Genomic DNA, 19,632 nt, shown 5'->3' on the forward strand with positions numbered 1-19,632 from the left:
ATACTGGGCTGAATTGAAGCAACAGTACTGTAGGCATTTGGAGTGGGGACCACATGGCTGCCTTGCATGTGTCCAAGACTGAAAAGTGTGCAGTTTACAGTTCAGAGCAGCACCTGTGGGGTGATGTTGCCCAAGGAAATGGGCTTGGAAAGAGACTGGTGCTCCAAGCCCTGCAGAACCTGGAACAGGTCAGATACCAAGGATACAAAAGCCCAGTCACAAGCAAAACCAAAATTGGCACCGTCTGCCACGAGGGCTGCAGTTTGGATAGGGAGCACCTGCCCAGGCTGCAGTCAAAAGAACTTGAGGGGAGCATTTGGGAGGACACTGGTATTTGGTTTGTGTGCAACAGCTACTGGCGATGAAAGGCCAAAACCTCAGGAACTCCAAATCCCACTTGGTTCATGCTGGGAGCTTGAGATCCAAGAGGAGCAATCTAGTCCAGAACTCTTCAGACCAAGCTTAGCAAGTTGAAAAGTGATTCTCCAGCATTAGCTGGTTTGTAAAGCACTCCAGAAACTGCCAATATTCACACACCCAGCCCACACTGAACCGCAGAACAGCAATACAGAAAAGGTCATTTTTAATCAGCTCATTAGGAAATGAAGAATCTGTCAAAGTTTGTTAAAAATTACATAAATAAGTTAAGATTTAACCATCAAAAGATGCAGACACCTCCAGGCAGTAACGATTACAGCTTCGTTACATCTTGGTCTGAGACCCGAGGCGGCTGTGTCCTGAGGTGAAATGGCAGTAGTTTGGCTGGCTCCACCCTTAACAGCAGAACAAGAGGAAGCCCCAACGGGGGCACCTAGCTGGTGTCTAACTGAATACACAGCACATACATGATGGGGGAGTTTGGCCTTCACCTGCTCCCCATGCTTTCCTTGTTCTCCTACAGCTGAGAGAGTAGGTGGGTGCTTGTCCACCTCCAGCCAAAACTGAGACCAAATCCCAAAATGTTTTGCATGATGCATCTTGGTCATGATCCAGTTTTGCTGACTCAAGCAGAAATAGATTCAGCATAAACCATTCCAAGACAAACCAGTCAGGGGATTTCACAGATCAACGGCCCCTGCATGCAACCCGGATCAGAACTGTGCTTGCTACAAATATGTGCTTGTTCTGATCCCAGCATGATCAAGGCCTTCTGTAGATTTCAACCCCTCTCGCTATCTCGCTCCAGAACTTCTGTTTGGCTGCTGAGCTAGTCAGTCAACCACTAGGACATGGTTTAAAACAAGACAAGACAAAAAAGTCTAAGCAATTTATCATCAGAGCTGCCATTCTCACTGGTTTAGATACTGCTCTAAATTCTCAGGACGTATACTCTCGGATGACATAAAACAAATGTCTATTTACACAGATGGGGTGAAATCCTGCCCCCACTGCAGTCAGTGGGAGTTTTACCATCAACTTCAATGGGGCCTGAATTTCACTAAGGGTAGAAGAGAAGAACTAGGAGTACAAGAAGGGTTGAGCTTCCCCTCCCCAGCAGTGGAGAGGCTCAGTCGTAGGCTCATAATAAGGTTTGTCAAGATGATTTAAAATAGAGTCTCCACTGCCCCCAGACTGGGGCAGACACAGAACTATTCCCCTTACCAGGTACAGTTTGGTTCCATGGAGCTCAATCCTACAGCTCTGGGCTGAGGCAGTTCTGTTGATTTCAGGGGGATTACTTGTACTGCAGGGATGAATGCTTTTGTGAACACAGGGCTTGTGTGGTAAGGCCCTGTGCCATCTTACTTACAGGCTGCAAAGAGGAGGGGTTATAGTGCTCAGCGCTCTCACTGGCTGGTGTACAGGTCCACAACAAAGCTGGTGTTGCTGTATCAATTCCCTTTGGCTCTAGAGCAACCCCTCCCCGCATCAGGAGGTCCTACACTGTGTTTAAAAATGGGCTTCAAGAACCATGAGCCATTTAGCAGAGAAAGAAGCAGATAAGCAACCCCTGATGAAAGGCAGTAATACAGGGAAGGTGCCCGTTCACTGCAGGGAGTCCGGCATCACGTTCACACAAGCCTCTGCAGGTTGCGTGAAAGCGATTAACACTGGGACTCTGAGCAAAGAGTTCCCCTCATTTGGGCTCCCAGCTCAATGGGCAAGTCCCCCCAGCTTCTTCTGGGCTGTTGAATGACTTCAAGAAGCGTCACATTTAGTAACATCCCAGGAGAGACTTCTGCAGCTGCAATACGAGTGTTGATCTTGCTAAAGGAATTCTGCTTCACATTAAATGATTCCGGGGAACAGGCTTGTCCTGAACCCAACAGAATGGGCTTGAACTGTCACTTCTCTGCAGTGAATTAGGTGTAAGACATTACGTCAGCAGGGAGTAGCTACACTGAAGAGTCTCAAATCCCAATTCCCAAAAGATTCCCCCGTCCCAATTTTTCATGCAGTAAACCCCTTTCTAACTCCAGGGCCCTGCCTCAGAGTCACCACTTCTTCCAGCCCTCCCCTGCCAGAGAATGTCATGCCTGGCCCCTAACTGGCTGCAGGGCCTGGTGAGGAACAGCATCCATGCCCCGAAGGAGATGACCACAATGCTTCTGCAACCCTACCTGCTCCTGGTGAGGTAGGGAGTGAGAGCAGGGCAGGAGACAGAGGCCTAGTCCACACTAGAAAGGACTGCAGGTAGGGCTACGTGGAGATGCAGCTTGTAGCAACACAAGAGTGTTTTTGCCTGTGTGCCTGATACCAGTTCCCTGAACCAAATAAGCTTTATCCACAAAAGCTTTATTTTGCCTGTATAACTGCGTCTACACTGGGACTTTTGCCAGTAAAACACAAAATCAAGTCACTCCCTTAACTAGCACGCTGGTAACGTTTCTAATGCAGAGCGGCCCTGAGCCCAGGTTTCCGGGATGGAACTGCACAAAACCACCACTGGGCTGGCCCAACAGCATCTGCTTTCCCACCGATGCCCCATCGGGTGAGATATTGCACTAGAGACTGTGTTAGAATGTCTGTCTCCTTTACTCTATGCCACTGTCACCTACCCTCCCTTGAGATCAGCAGCACCTCAGTGGGCCCTGGGTGCAGAAAGTGCAAGACCTAAGACTCCATCTGATAGCCTGAGCAAACACCCCCAATCTGAGCACGCACCAGTCACCCCTATCTCTGGAGTACCTGCCTGCCAAACTGACTGTCCCCTGGAGCGAGGAAACATCTGCACTGTGAGTATTTCACAGTTGAATTGTAAACGCTTTCAGTTCTTAACCAGCAAGCCCCTTTGCCTCAGTCTGCATCCCCTGGACTGTAGAGAGGCGTAACCACACCCACAGCACAGAGCCAGTGAGAGCTGAAGGGCTCAGGCACATCTAGATCATTTTGATCTCTTGTGATCGACTCTGAGTCAGGCTCTGGCGCTGGGACTTGACCGTCTGGAGGCGCCTTCCATGCAGGCTGAACTGCGACCAGCTGAGGAGCTGCAGTAATGCACATGTGATGGGGATGAAGACGAGGAGGTAAAAGCAGCCCTGGCGCAGAGTTGGTTCCCAGGCTGCGTTGGATGCCAACTTTGGTTGGGCGCTCACCACGTTGCTCAGAGGGGCCCGCTGGAAAATGTCATAACCTGAGGCCAAAACAGTTTGTAAGACTCAGCTAGAAACTGTAAAAATGCCACACACCTTCAGACCACCACTGTAACCTGGAGCTCACCACACCTCCCTCAGGGGTCTGGGCTTCACAGCCACCGAACACAAGGTCCCGTAGCCCAAGCAACTCTCAGTGCAATTCAGATACAGTGTCCCTGGGATAACAATGCACAGGCGGAGGGGTGCAGATCTTGCTAGGGAGGAGTTCAGCACAGATGTGGGGAGATGGATTAGTATCAGATCTCTATCTCACAGGCCTGGGTTCAAATCTGATGTCTCTCAACATGAGAGGTAGGTGGTGGTGTCAAGCTAATCCTTCACTGAAATGCAGCACATGGGTCCAGTACCAACGCCCACAGTGAATCACTACAACCACTTCCCACCCAGCTGGTCTCCCATACAAATACTGCCCAGGCCTTCCCTTGGTCAGGTTATTAGCTCTGACAGTACCGCCCCAGGTGGCATGGGTGCAAAGGTACATGGAGTGTTAACTTAGACAACCTGTTAAGTAATAAAACATCCTGCAGACTATGTTGCCAGTGGACCTTGTCCAAGTATTTCACATCACAAAAGCCAGCAGAGGCACTCATCTCAGCCCCACCCTACTGCTGTCCCCAGACAACACTTCCTACGTCACTTACCAGTATAAGTACAGAGCAACCAGGTGCCAATCAGGGGGGCAAAGGTCTGGCCTGGCTTGGTTACCAAGGCAACCATCCCAAACAACAGCGCTGAGGCGGCCTGCTTCCTGCGGTTCAAGACAAAATCCTCATCCACCAGGTCAGTGACAACCAGGTTCAGCAGCTTGCACGTTCCTTCTGTGAACACCCGGTTACTGTGGAGCACAGCAGAAAGGGTATTACACAGCCGAACGCGGAAACAGGGGGCACTTAAATACAGAGAGGGCTGACACAGAACCATGCTGCTTTGCCTCTCCCTAGCACCTTCATGGAAAGTGGCTGGCAGTTTAACATCAAACACCCCTCTGAGGTGGGTACTAGCCCCATTCTACAGCTGGGGAAACAGGCACACAGAAAGGACTTGCCTAAGGTCACATCATCACAGAGCTGGGAACTGAAACCAGTGCTCCCGAGTATCAGGCTAGCGCCTTAGCCACAAGCCCAGCCTTCCTCCCACCAACCCAGAACTACAAAGATGCAGTTGATCCAGAGAACAACCATCTGCCTCGTCTTGAGCACTTGAGTCCATTGTACAGCCTGCTGACCTGTGGTGGTTCACCTGGTCCAGGGACAGTCCTGCCAGGAACAGGTCACGTGGCAATGCCCACAAGTTGAGTTCACACACCAGATGACAGTATGTTTGAAAGCAGCTGCCCTTAGTCATCCCTGCTTATGTGAGGACAGTCCCATACACCAGAGCCAAGCCAGCATTTGCAGACACAGCCCGATTTTTGAGAAGAGCATGTTATTTCCTCATTTGTTCTTAAACAAGGTTTTTATGAAGTGTGGTGTAATCATGGATTGTTCAGTTCATCTTGCTCAGTCCATCGGAGGTGAGGGAGTTCTTCATTAGAAGGGACAACACGATCTAGTGGTTGGAGCACTTGGTCAAGAGTCAGGACTCCTGGGTTCTACTCTCAGCTCTGACAGTGACTTGCTGGATGACTATGCCTCACCTGTATGCCTGAGATTCACCAGCTGTAAAATGGAGATGCCTCATAGCCTCCCTGGGGTGGCTAACCACCTGGACGGCTTCCACCAGCTCACCTATAGGCGCAGAGGTCAATGAAACCCTAGATAAGCAACTTACCTGGCTATGAAGATGCAGAGCAGATACACCTGGTCGGGTCCAGCTAGAAGCATGATGATGCTGAGAGCCAGTTTCAGGAAGAAGAGCCCTCGCACCACCGCGTAAACCCCACATCTTTGACAGAGAGACAGAAAATAGAGGTTGTTGAGATGAGGGGCGATGTAGGAAATACCTGTGGAGAGAGGCAAACAGTTCAAGGGAGTTTCAGCATCTGGCAGTGCCTTGAGACCGAGCAGAGACAAGACAAGGCACAATTCATCCAGCAGGGCATTAGAAAGAAAACCACAGAACAGCTAGACTTTTAAACTGAGTGAGTTTGGGGATAATGGAAATACTCAGCCCTTACATGGTACTTTTTACGTCCCAAGCACTGCACAAAGATCTTCACAACCTCCCGTGAAGGAGGCAAGTGTTATCCCCATTTCACAGATGGGAGCATTGGGAGGTAAGTCAGACGACATGGCAGTGCCAATGCATCTCAGCCCTGACCCAGAGACAACCCTAGTATTCCAGAGCTGAACCGCCATTGAACCTTGCAGTGCCAATCAGGCAGATCTGGGTGGCAGCTTGGGCACGTTCCAACAGCAACTAAGAGAAAGTGACTGAGCTCATGGTCTTGTCCCCCAGGTCTGGAGTTGAACCCAGGTTTGCAGAGCTGACCAGATCTAGGTCTCTCTCTCACACACGCACCTGTACATCTGTGAAACCCAGGTCAGAGATCCAGTGCCTGCCTCTCCCCATCTGCCCCTGAAGAGTGTTAGAGATTATTTCTTGTGTGTCTGTGAAGGGAGGGGAAAGTCTAAGATCCAAGATGGTTGCAGCAATGGCTCCATCTGGGGATAGGTAGGCCAAGTGTCATTCCTGGAGCCCTGAGAAAAGAGTGCACCTTTCTCCCGAGTCTCAGTGCTTTTGAAGAAAGAACCCAGGGCTGAGCCAAGTACCAACCCATCAGCTCTAGGGTGCTGCTTACTCCAGTTCCCCGTGCAGGCTCACCTAGTAGGAAGGATCCTGTAGAGAGAGAGATCCGATCTGACAGCAAGTGTTCCAAGAAGAGAGGGAAGAAGTTGCTGTTAAAGTGGCAGTGAAAAACCTGTGACAAAACAGCACAAAGATTAACTGACCAGCAATACTCAGAGCAAGAAGAGGAAGCCTAAGCCAATAGCGTGCTAGGCTCCACTCCACTAGGAGACTAGTGCCAGGGTAACATGCAATTCTTACAGGTAGGATCTGTAAAGCAGAGAAGTTGGCATCAGAGCATTTGTATAAATAAAGCACGCTGTCTGCAGAGCCATCTGCACCCGCCTCTGAGAGCCATCAGTTACACCCTTGTACCCCATGAGACAGATGGCCACCATGAATGGCCCACAGCCAGGCCAGGCCAGCTCAGCAGCTACTCTGTGCATTACTGTGTGGGAGAACCAAACACTCAGAGACAACTGAGGCTGCAAGTGCTGCAGCAATGCTGTGGAGAGTGTTCTGTTGTTTGGCAGTCATCTCTGTGGGCACCTAGCTGAGGACTAGCTCTGAGTAGAGCCCAGTGGCTGTGACATGAACCTCAGGAATGTGGGGGAAGAGGGGAGAAGGGGAGGTTCAGTGCTCTCACAGGAAGGCTGGGAAAAAAAAACGTGTTTCCAAGCTGTTCTCAAAGGCATTCGATGACAGGAACTAGGATTTCTCTGGCCATTGCTTTTGCACTAGTAATTCTCCCCAACAGCCATGATAAGGCATTAAAATGCAGCATCCTTGTTAAACTGCACGTGATGGTCTCTGAAGGGCTGAGAGTTTCCACTCTTTAGTGAAGCAGGAGCGCAGCCTACACTTAATCACCCCTCTTGGCTGTAGATGGAAGAGTAAGACCCTCAGACCCCGCAGGGAGTCCCCCCGTAACAGAACAGCTGGCCGACGCGAAGCCACACAAGCACATGCAGAAAGCACCAAGAGGAGTTATGGCATTATTCGGACACCACTACTTTCCTCATAAGGAACCAATATCCTGTTGAATCAGTTTCAGACTGGCTTGGCTAATAGCTCTCATCTGAATCACTAGGTTAGAGCGTCTGTGCTAGACCTACCTGTACTAGGTTCATACAGACGAACCAGAGGAAGTTGTGGTGCCGGGACAGCTGTTTGAGATATTCTCCCAGCGTAATCCTCTTCTCCAGCGGGGCAGATGGTTGCTCAATGTACAGTCTACAGGGACAATGAAACCACTCTAATTGTTTCTGCACATGTGAGAATTTCTGTTATCCCCCTTCCTCTGTACTCCCAAGGGGCTTGTAAACTCAGGGCTCCCTGCTTTGCTCAGAAGTGCATGCACTGATGCAATGCTGGCTACTTTCCTCATCCTACCATTCATCTTCTCTGTTCATGGAGCAAGTCAGAAGCTGGCAGGATATTTGCTCTTTGATGGAAGCCACAACCAGAACCAGGGTCATCAAAAACTTGGAATATTTGCCTAGTGAGTCAGCAACTCAAATCTGCACCAGTAAGAGCATCCCTCCCCCGGGCAGCTATTACAGTCCAATACAGATTCCTACTACTCTAGTCCCAATCTTTATTGTTCGTTTTATTGTGGAACCACCTACAGGATGTGAGGCACTGCACAAACAAAGACAATCCCTGCCCTAAAGTGCGCTTATAATCTAAGTTTACGAAATGAGACAAGTGGATACAACAGAGGGGGCAGCGCGAGGGCACAGTGAGTTATGAACACTGGAATGAGCAGTATGCAGACGCCAGCTGCTTAGCGAGTGTCAGGCAGTAAGACAGACAAGAAAGATACATTTACTTTTTCCATCCTCATGATAAAGGGAGACCAAGTACATTTCTATGACAATGCTGTGTTGACATTTTAACAGGCACAGACCTTTTACTATTAGTGTATACTCTAGAAATTAAGGGATGGACAAAAAGTTACCTGTAGCTTCCATCTGCCAGCAAGAACAGGACTACTGTCAGCAATGCATTCACTAGTGCTATGCCCCAGCCTAGTTTCAGATGTCCCATGAGATGGGGATTGCACAACCCTTCCCTTGGAAGCCTATTCACAGCCCCGGAGATCTCAGCATTAGGATACCTTTCTTGGTCATCAGCCTAAATCTTCCTTCTCTTAAATTCATCCCATAATTTCCCAATTATACACAATTCGAGTAATTCCCCTTTTCCTCACTGGTATTTACACTTAGATACTTGTAGGGAGACATGAAAACCACCTACCAGTCGTCAGCTAGCCAAGCTAGACATAAAGAGCCCATTTTTTAGTCAGCCAGTCACATAATTGTGTGCAGAACTACACATGCAACTACTGAAGTGCAATGCAGATGGGCTCTCAGGCATTCGTAAGCAGGATACTCCCAACACCACACCTATTCAGGATAGCTGCACTCAGATTAAATATGCTTTCTGGCATGTGCAACGGCACATCTGACTTTAAGAGACTAGTTAGCGTGGGCCAGTTTTCTAAGTCTTTCCTTAGGACTCTGTCCCTCTATCGCCTTAGGTTTTGGGGGGTTTTGTTTGTTTGTTTTTGGCTACTCTGAATTTTGAAGGGACGAAGCTACAGCTGTCGGGTAAAATTTTCAAAAATGCCTAAGCGACTTGGGCTTCTTAGGTTCCCATTTTGAAAAGTGATGTAGGAGACTAAGGGTATATCTACACTTGGAGCTGCGGGTACAAGTCCCAGCAAATTGAGCTAGCACGCTAAAAAGAGTGTAGTCACAGCGGCAACAGGGACTAGCTACCCCAAGTATGAACCCATCCGAGACTCAGACCCACAACATCAGATGGGCATTTATCTGATGCTATGTAGTTTGGTGCCACTTACTCTTTTAAAGTTGACTCTTGGTCCCATTTCACTTTCACTTCAGTCTCAAATCGTTGTCTTAGCAGCCACGTTGCCAGAGTAAATCCAGCAACAGAGCAGAGAGCCAGCACCACACAAAATATCCGGAAAGAAAAGAAGTCTTCTTTGTTCCACACTGCATAGGACATGAAGACGGAGAAGGAACCGATGGCACTAAAAAGCGAGCAGTAGAAATTTAGGCTAGTCCTGTCCTTTGCAGAAACAGCCAGGTCTGCGAGCAAGGCATTGTGGTTGAGATCCACCATGGTAAGAAAGCTGTCATAGAGGCAGAGGCAGAGGAGGAACTGTAGACCTGGATGGGCCCACGAAACCCAGAAAGCCAGGAAAGAGATGGCAAAAAGGGGCCCATTGCGGCTCAGTGCCTGAAGTCTCTTAAGAATGACTTCTGGTGAGGAGATCTCCACCCCTGACCTGCAAGAGAAGAGAAAAACTTTGGTCACAATTCCTGGGAAGTGTCCCTGCCACACCCTCTATTCCCTTATAGCAAAGGCTCAGAGGGCAGTAGAAGCGATCTCAACACTGCATTTGTCAGGGCAGTAAGTGTCTTTGTTCAGCTCCCATCTGGCTCTGCTAATGTGAGGAGATAACAGGCCCCAACACCAGGAACATAAGCAAACACACAGGAGTGAACAGAGCCCTTCTTGGCAGGACAGCACTGTCTGCTTCACAACAATGCAGATTGTTCAATGGGTTATAACAGTGTAGCTCTGTCTCACTCTAGTGGACGGACCATGCATAGAGGTTTGTACGTCAGCTATTGACTCCAAGTTTAATGGGACTTAACTCAAGCAGCAGAGGCTCGTGCTTTTAGATCCAGAGTTCCAGACTCAATCCCGCAAGGTGACTTGACTGGGGGCATTAGTATAACTATGCTTCTGGATGACCACCTCCTCCTCCACACACTGAAGTGATGGACAAGCAGCACCCAACCGTGAAGCCACAACGGCAACATCCAACTTTTCAGGATACCATGAGCAGAGGAGTTTAAGATTTTCATACCTAGGTAATATTCCTCTTCGAACAATCAGTCTTTTTAAGGTGACATTTTCACATGATCTCTTCCAGCCTACTCTCAAGATATTAACTTTCCAGCATTTAACGGAGGATATGAATGGGAAAAACTTACTGTTGTGTGCTAAGAAATACCCGGTCACTCAACCAGCCAAAGAGAGGGTCATTGAGGCTGTTCCAAATTAGAAACACTGTCTAGAAAAGAGAGATACAATAGTGAGACAAGCCACAATGAATCACTTTAGCAGTCAAGTCTTGTTACTGAGATAACCAGCATCCAGATGGGGACCCATTACAGTTCCTTGGGATAATAACCAATTGGTACTGGATAGTGATAATGTACCACCCAACATATGCCTTGTCACTATACTGCAAACCCCCTTTCTGTGCCCATTCTGTGCCCATACTGTGCCTTTTCAGGCTGAGAGTCATACTCTTTAATGGCTTTATGTTGTATACAAAAAAAAAAAATCTACCGGCAAATGGGGTTACACCACCCATTTTCATACATGACTCAAAGTCACTCATGCTTTGGGAGGTGATGGAATAATGCACAGAGGCCAACATTTTCAAACCTGGGTGCCTAATGTCAGGTACCTAAATCTAGACACAGGCACTCAAGAAGTCTCATTCAGACTCATTCAGTGCTGTGTTTCATCGCCGCTGCGTGTCGTCTGAAACGTGCTGGGATTCTCCAAGAGGAAAGGCACTCTTTAAAATGTACGTTGCTGGTGTTTATACCCCAACTGACTATCTCTGTATATTTGTATGAGTGAGAAGTGCTAGGTCACCCAATTTAGCCCTAACACTACTAGCTCCTTTATCACTTCCTGCCAAAAAAGAAATTAAGCTACCAAAATGTTCTCCCATATTCTAACCTGATGCTTTGGTTTCAGATCATACTGCATATCTTGAGAACGGTAGGAAAACGTATGTCTCAGAAACTTACCTCCCCAATCCAAAAGGACAGTTTATCAATCTTGTAAACAGAAACAAAGGTATCCACGTAATATAGGAGGAATACATTGTGCAAAATGGAAACAAAGAGGGACAGGGACCCATAGATCACAGCAGTGGGTAAATTAAAGAGACAACTCAACAGTCGCAAACCCATGTTGGTTCATTCAGAGTACTTCAGCTTTCCAGATCATCTCCATTTCAGGTGGGACACCTTCCCGCAGCATCTGTTGACTTTTGTTGGGGGCCAGTCCATTGTTCCTCCTGTTGAAAAAAAAAAGTTATAGAATTAAGTCAATCCATTTATTTAAAAAAAAAAAAAAAAAAAAAAAAAAAAAAAACAACCCACAAAATCCACCCACCCACCCAAATGTAAGCTTTACCAGCCAATACAAATCAAGTCAGAATTAGATTGCTTTGCTCAGTTGTTCAAAGTGGCTTTAAATGGGATTTAAAAGGCTAAAGGCCATCTGCTGTGGTAAAGCCATTCCCTTAAGCTGAGTTATCATTTGGCCCAAACTATCGGACTAGATCAAGGGCTCTCCTCGGTTCAGCTGTTTACTAGTAGGAATACTGACAGTTTTTATATACTGTACTTTAATGCTCTTTGTTGTCTGGCATAGAGTAGATTAGCTATTTCAATACTTTAAGGCAAGAACACAAGCGGAGACAGGATTTATGGTTGCATACAGAAACAGTCTTCAGAAGACCGATTAATCGCAGATATTTTTAGATAGTCAAATTGAAGGAGAAGAGAGTTACCAGGGTGAATTTTAGACTCAAAAACAAATGCCAGGAAACCAGCAGGAATAAGCCCTAGTTCAAGCAGGTGTGATACAGTCGGACACATGCACACTTCTTTCACAAAGCATCTCAATCATAACTTGCTACAGCTAGTCTCGCTCAGACAGAAGTTACTTAATTTTGAATTATATTGTAGTTTTGTGATGTGGAAAGTCAATACCAGACCGTTGTAATACCTAGTTGACACCACGATGTTACAGGACATAAACCACTTTGGAATCCAGGTCCCCAGAAGGAGGAAACAGAGGTTTCTGTTTCTCACACAATGGGGCCCTGAATCTTGATTAGGGCCTCTAATCACTACTGCAATACAACTAAACCCACTGGCATGTCCTCATTCCCTTACAGAAGGAAGTTAAATATATTGACAGTTAAGAGAACTGCATCTTCAGCACAAAAAGCTGAGTCCCAAGGATTGCCTGATGGCACTTATGGAAAGAACTCACATTTTATTAAGCTAAATTGCAGATGAACATAAGCACTGTCATTTCTGTAGTATTAGCAGTGTAAGAAGTCCCCTAACAGTGAAAGTAACGCATTTAAAGGCCAGGCCAGCTCCCACTGGAGTCTGGTATCTTCCTGTTGACTTCACTAGGAGTTGCATCAAGCCAAGATCAAGGGAGGAAGAAAAAAAAAAGTCAAGGGCTGGGATGAAACTTGAGGGCAAAATTCCAGACCCATTCAACGTTTACCAGAAGTCAGGAGCGTAAGCACTTTATGGCAAACGTAAGAATGGCTATCTGCCCAGCCCAAGGAATGCTCAATCACTTCCTTCTAACTCATTCATCGTACGCAGCATTTATTCCAGTTACATTGTTACACAGAGGTTTAATATCCCACTTGGAGTCAAATACTCAGTTTTGCAATTAGATCTAACTTCAACATAGTCCATATCAGGTGTTAGGAGTTAAAGCTGTAATTCTGTACTGATACCATATTAAAAAACAACAACAACACACCTCCAGAGTGGAAAACAGATCTTGGAAGGGAATTCTACTAGATAATAAGCACTTATTTATAGACAGACATGCTGACAAGCCTCAAGTGGGGATGTTTTTTTAATTTGGGGGGGGATTAACAAGGGATCAAAGATTGTATGACATCTCAAATTATATCCAGATAAAAGACACATTGCCTCATTTAATCTAGCACTGTTTTTCCCAAAAACGTAACCTGAAAGAAGAGGATACATTGATATCCTAAAAGGAGGTTTTCAATAGCACAAGGTGCTTTACCCGTGTAATCAAGGAAGTGGTTTTTAAATAAAAGGGTTAAAAGCCATAATTTAGCTGTCCTTTGATTGGCATACCTTTACTTTAGGATGCTTATGGAATGGCATAGAAAACACTGAATATGTATAATGCCAAAGTCAAAGTCACTTCTGGTCACCCTATGTCAATATAGATTAGCAGAAACAGAAGGGGTCCAGCGAATGGTGACAAAAGCGACTGAAGATCTGAAGTGACTTCTGAGGATGGACTAGAGATCAGGACTGTTTAGTCTAGAGGAAAGATGATTAATAGGGACGTGGTTAACATATATAAAATAAGGAACGGAACAGAGAAGGTAAAATTGGATGTTTCATTTTATCCTCAACACAAAAACATGCAAGGAGATTGAAAAAACAAGAACATTCAAACTAAGCAAAAAACCCTCTCTCTTCCCTCCCCAAGCTACACACATGGAACCTATTAACCGGAGGAACTCAAAAAAGTAGAGGCCACAAGCACAGTAGGATTTCACCCTTATACATAGAGGGAGAACTTCTGCAGTTACATTAGATGAACTAAAGCGGGACACCTTTTTATCCCATCAGTCCCTCTTTCTAACGGAGGTTTGGAAGACACACTCTCTGTGGATGGGTTATTCCATTATTCCCCCTGCTGCACCTTTTGCACCTTCTACTGAGACATTTAGAGTGAAATGCTGGCCCATGAGAGTCAACGGGGCCACGATTTCACCCCTGGCATTGGGAACTGGATTTACGGGAGCATTAGTCTGGTAATTCCTATGTCCTTCACTGAGAGCATCCTGAATATTCTTGATTACATTTAATCAAGTTACTGCAGTTTTGCTAAGAAATCAAAGAGGAAGTCATTCGGGGTCCGTGCTGGCTCTGCACAGTTAAAGATCACACAGTACTCCCCCATCTGTAATATCAACCTGTCTGCTGCTGCACAACAGAAGTAAGCAGAAGACAGCCATGTAAGTTACAACTCTCTCATGAAAGTGCTTCTGGGGGAATTCCGTGCCACTGCATGTGTGCAGAATTCACATCCCTTGCAGATTTCTTTGCTTCCCCACAGAAAAATGACCCTCTGATGAGGAAACAAAGGGAAGCCACGAAAGCGGTCATGTGCCGCTCCCCAGCAGCGTGGGTGCATCCGGTGCAGCAAGCAAAGAGGTAAATCGGGGGGGGGGGGGGGGGACACACGCCCCAGCCAGTGGTTCCTACCCTGTGCCAGGCTCAGCTGCTAGTCCCAGCAGGGTTGGGAAAGATGGGACTTCCTCTTCCCCTGCAAGGAGCGACCAGGGTCAGACCACCCCGCTGAAACCTCTTCAGCTGCAGAAAGCTTCACACCCACCTCCTTCCTGCCCCCATTGCTCCTCAGCCTTCGGGGGGAGGGGTCACTGTATGGGGAGCTGCTCTCCTGTCCACACAACCCCTGTGCATCCGGACCCACTTCATACCCAGATTGCCCTGCCAAGCCTCACTCCCTGCATCCAGAACCCTCCCACTGAGCCCCTGAAACCAAAGCCACCCCCCAACAAGCCTCACCCTCTGCATCTGGAGCCCCCCTGCACCCACACCCCCCTGCCAAGTCCCACCTCCCTGCATCTGGACCCCACCCCTGCATCCAGACTGCCCCACAACACTTGAACTCCTACTCCTATCCTATCTGCACCTGGACCACCCTGACTAGCCCTCCGCACCCAGACCCCCCCACCCCACTGAGCCCCACAAGCCAGCACCTGGACCTGCACCCCATCTAGCCAGCACCCAGACTCCCCACTGCTGAGCCCCAACCACCTTCACCTGGACCCCCCCTGCGGAGTCCCATTGCCTCTGAACCCAGAACCCCCCTACCAGTGAGCCCTTGTTCATCCAGATCCCCCTCCGTTCCCAGACACTCCCCTCCCCCAAGCTGCCCACAACCACATTGCCCCACACAACCCCTATCACCCCATACCAAGCCCCTCCACACTTGGATCCTGCTGGGCTGAGCCTGCCTGTCTACATCTAGTGTGCATGGCATGGACGGGAAGACCTGGCCCTTGCAGTGTGTGCAGCCTTACTGCTGAGTCTATGTCACAGAGTGGGGACTGCAGGGTGATCTCCCACCTCTGTGCAGTCAGTGGCCTGTGTGCCCCACTGCCATGCTGGAGCCTCCAAATTTTGTCAATAAATGTGCAGAATTTTTAAATTTTTGGCACAGAATTCCCTCGGGGTAATGAAAGGGAAACGGTTTATCAAATGGAAGAGGAGAGAATCTGGAGGAGAAACCATGTGCTGCTACAGTGTGCAGAGAAAAACCAAAACCAACCCCCACTGTGCTTGATTCTGATCTCATGCACACCAGTTTCATACTGGGGTAATGCCACTGAAGTCACCCAAGTTATTCCTGATTTACCAGTGCAAGCATAGCATCAGAGCTATTCTATCTGGCCATACAGGATATCCCCATTGAGCCCAAAATGATGCTGTCCACCGTACTAAGTTTTATTCCCATGTATTCTCAGACTAGAAAAATCTCCCTACTACTTTGACTCAATGTGAGGCAGTACTAAATCAAACATTTAGTGAGAAAACAGAGGGCTTAAAGTCTCCAGTGCTGTCAGCATCTGTCACAAGCACAAACAGAATTTCGTATCTTGAGAAGTGGAGCCCTGTGTCAGAGCAAAGAGTCACTCCAACACTGTACATCGCCCTGAATTTGTAAAGGCAACAGAGCTATTGGAGCTTCCACAGACATTCCATTTTGCCATTTACATACCATACTGTTGATTTCAGTAAGCAAAGCTTTTTACTCTTTTTCTCTGAGACTCCATCACAGATGTATAATCTCTCACAGACGGTTAAAGCATTGACATCTGTAAGCAATTGAAGTTTGTTTGGGTAGTCGTGAGGTCATTCATTTTTTCCATTTGTAAATGTGTGGATGAAAGGAATAAAATGATAAAGAACTTGCATGTAAAGAACTTAACTGTGCTCTGAGAACCATAAAAGCACTACGTTTAAATTTGCCACACTGCTATTTTTATAGCCTTTTCCCTTGGGTAAAGTTACTTGTGACATATTTCAGAACTTTTCAATATTCAGCATCAAGAAATAAGGGCCAGAAGAGTTTCAAGAGAGGTAGATCTGTCAGTTATTCTGAATCTCATAAGCACAACTACCAAGCTGGAATTTTAAGTTAAAAAACAATATACACATCAGTTTCAGTTTCAGAAACTTTAGCTTTTGCAGAGTTTGCATTTAGTACATATGCTTCACTCCTGCCAGTTACAGTCTATTCTCTAAGAAGGCAAATGTTCATACATAAAACACCTGGAAGGCACTGCCTTTCTTACAAAGGATGTTAGCAGATTGTAGCTGGCATTGCATTTTAGGATTCTTGCAACATCTGGCCTAGTTTTCTAGCCAGTCACAGAGAGAGCGCAAACAGGTAACAAGAAAAGGAGTACTTGTGGCACCGTAGAGACTAACAAATTTATTTGAGCATAAGCTTTCGTGAGCTACAGCTCACTTCATCGGATGCGTCCAATGAAGTGAGCTGTAGCTCACGAAAGCTTATGCTCAAATAAATTGGTTAGTCTCTAAGGTGCCACAAGTCCTCCTTTTCTTTTTGCGAATACAGACTAACACGGCTGCTACTCTGAAACAGGTAACCACCATTCCATACACCCCCTTCCTACTCCACACATTGTTACCTTGGGATTCTCCAGAGCACGGAAGGCCTCAAACAAGCTCTCCATAAAGGGCAATTTTCACCTTTTACAATAAATTTACCTTTATTGTATTAAATGACTTGTTCATCACTGAGCAGCAGTTTATACCTTTTTTCTAAAATCTATGGAGATTTCTAGGCCAAAAAAACCAAAAAAACTTTAAACTCTGATGTGATTGATTCTTTCAATCTTAATACAGTCAAAAAAGCCTTGAATTTGTTCTCCCTTCTTGTGAGAAAGGTACAAGGTTAAAATCCCCTGAGAAGTCCACCGCAAAGTTCCTCCTTTACAAAAAACCCAGATTTAATAGTTAAGGTTGTTTGGGTGAACTTAGCTCTTTCCCTCAAGCACCACCCCCAGAGCAAAATGAAACTCTAAGATAGTCTGGTCCATCTTCCATAAAACCATTAATACTTTATTCTTAACTTCATGAGCCCATGGGATGGATGGATGGATAAAGCTGTTGCAGAGTTTCTAACTGTTCTCAAGGGGGCACTGGGGTCAAGTGCTACAGCTGTGGATTCAATTGCAAGTCACCTGTGAAATCTTAACTCCTCTATGTTTCTTCAAGAGTCCATTGGGCAGTCATTGCTAACGCAGGTAGATTTTACAGAAAAGTACTGATGGGATACCAACTGACAATACTAACAAACTCTCAGAAAATAGGTTCCTACTGTAACTGTATTTTTATAAAGCAATGGAATGTGTGTGCAATAACGTGATACCAACTGGCTCAGACAAGGAAGAACACAATAAGGAAACATATCACATGCACTTTAATTGCTAAGCACAACAGTGAGGCACCCAGCTGGTTTACTTAGCCAGCCATATGACATCCCCGTATTGGAGGAAATTGAACATCTCCTTTCTTTTATAACTATGCAGTCGTGCTTCTGTCAAACTGGTTCACACCCTTAATGACGTTCATTGGTGCATACATAACTTTGTGCTACGCAGATTATATAATTCACACGATTTTTATGGAAAACCGGTCTTGTCAAACAAACCCATGTCATTATTTGAAAAGATCACAAGTTTGGTTGATAAAGGTAACTGCATAGATGCAAAATACTTAGATTTTTATAAGGCACTTGACTTCACACCACATGACAGCTTGATTAAAATTAGTATTACATACCAAAAAGCACATGTTAAATGGATTAAGAACTGGCTAACTGACAGATCTCAAAAAGTAGTTGTCAATATAGAATCACCACTGAATGGGAGGGTTTCTAGTGATGTTCCACAAGAATCAGTACTTGGCTCAATGCTATTCAACATTTTCATCAATGATCTGAAAGTATACAGAAAATCACAGCTGATATCATTTGTGAAGGACAGAGACAGGCAGAGTGGTAAATAATGAGGAGGAGAAGGCAGTCATACAGACCAATCTGGATTGCTTGATAAGCAGGGTTGATTCAAACAAAGTGTATTTTAATACAGCCAAATGCAAAGTTATACATCTAAGAATAAGGCATGCAGCCCATCCCTACAGAATGGAGGACTGTATCCTGGAAAGCAGAGATTCAAAAAAGGATTTGAGGGAGTACTGAACAGGAGTAGGAAGGCAATTTTACCTTTGTACAGCATTGTGGTGAGACAAATACTGGAATACTGCATATAGTGCATGTGTCCACGTTTTAAAAAGGAAGTTGAAAAACTGGACAGGATGCAGAAGAGTCAAAAATGATTCAAGGGCTGGAGAAAATGTCTTGTCGTGAGCAATTTAAAGATCTTGAGCTGTTTAGGTTATCAAAAAGATTGAGCACTGCCTTGATTATAGTATATCGGTAGCTTCATGGGGAGGAAAAAAAACAAACCAAAAAAAACACACCAGGTGCTGCTAATGCAGAGAAATCTTGCAGAGAAAGGCATAACAAGAACAAGTGCCTGGAAGCTGGCACCAGAAATGTTCAAATTAGAAACAAGGCGCAAGTTTTTAAACAGTGAAAGTGATTAAGCTTTGGAACAAACTACCAAGGGAAGTGGTGAATTCTCAACTCTTGATGTCTTCATAGCAAGACAGAGTCTTTCTGGAAGATTCGCTTTAGTCAGACAAACTATTGGGCTCAATAAAGGATAACTGGGTGAAATGTAATGACCTGTGATATACAGGTCAGACTGGATAATCTAACAGTCCCTTCTGGCTCTAAGCTCTGTAAATGTAGGAATCTTCTATCAGAGACAGAGCAGGTGAGGTAATATCTTTTACCGGACCAACTTCTGTGGTGAAAGGGACAAGATTTTGAGATCCACAGAGCTCTTCTTTAGGCCTGAAGAAGCCGACAGACATTCAGGCCCTAAGAAGAGTTCTGTGGAGCTCAAAAGCTTATTCCTTTCACCAGCAGAAGTTGGTCCACTAAAAGATGTTCCCTCACCCACTTTGTCTCTCTTGTATCCCGGAGACAACATGGCTACAACATTGCAAACAATAAAGCTTATTTTGACAGCCACAACCAAGGGTTTGAGAATGTCCAGGTGTGCCTATGTAATACAAAATTAACTCACTATTTGAGGAACACATGAGCTACTGTAATACTGGGAAAGTTAAAGAGACACAGTCATCTTGAAAGCCATTTCTGTTTGACTTTTGTACCTCCTGTTATTACAACAACTAAACTTTCTAAATAAAGCAACAAGAGCCTCCCCGATCCAGTTTGTTTACTTTGTGCATTTGAA

The 19,632-nt window shown here is 46.0% G+C and overlaps 1 protein-coding gene across 13 annotated transcripts in view; it reads right to left on the bottom strand.

The window, feature by feature from the left end:
• The window catches only part of MFSD13A (major facilitator superfamily domain containing 13A), a 34,821-nt gene that overhangs the window by 8,911 nt on the left and 6,278 nt on the right, over nucleotides 1–19,632 (bottom strand). For 7 of the 13 annotated variants that reach the window (XM_037905912.2, XM_043552041.1, XM_037905910.2 and 4 more), the window contains 8 exons: nucleotides 11,189–11,460; nucleotides 10,355–10,434; nucleotides 9,190–9,639; nucleotides 7,439–7,556; nucleotides 6,360–6,456; nucleotides 5,367–5,538; nucleotides 4,238–4,431; nucleotides 567–3,574 (listed from right to left, as the gene is read on the bottom strand). In XM_037905912.2, coding sequence (XP_037761840.1) covers nucleotides 3,321–3,574; nucleotides 4,238–4,431; nucleotides 5,367–5,538; nucleotides 6,360–6,456; nucleotides 7,439–7,556; nucleotides 9,190–9,639; nucleotides 10,355–10,434; nucleotides 11,189–11,353 — 1,530 coding nt within the window. In that variant the 5' untranslated portion in view covers nucleotides 11,354–11,460 and the 3' untranslated portion in view covers nucleotides 567–3,320. Of the gene's footprint in view, nucleotides 1–566; nucleotides 3,575–4,237; nucleotides 4,432–5,366; nucleotides 5,539–6,359; nucleotides 6,457–7,438; nucleotides 7,557–9,189; nucleotides 9,640–10,354; nucleotides 10,435–11,188; nucleotides 11,461–13,309; nucleotides 13,502–15,995; nucleotides 16,093–19,632 lie in introns of those variants that run through there. The other 6 variants (XM_043552035.1, XM_043552036.1, XM_043552034.1 and 3 more) reach the window with 3 other exon arrangements.

The sequence above is a fragment of the Chelonia mydas genome, chromosome 7 (assembly GCF_015237465.2).
Source record: "Chelonia mydas isolate rCheMyd1 chromosome 7, rCheMyd1.pri.v2, whole genome shotgun sequence".
NCBI classification, from domain to species: Eukaryota; Metazoa; Chordata; order Testudines; family Cheloniidae; genus Chelonia; species Chelonia mydas.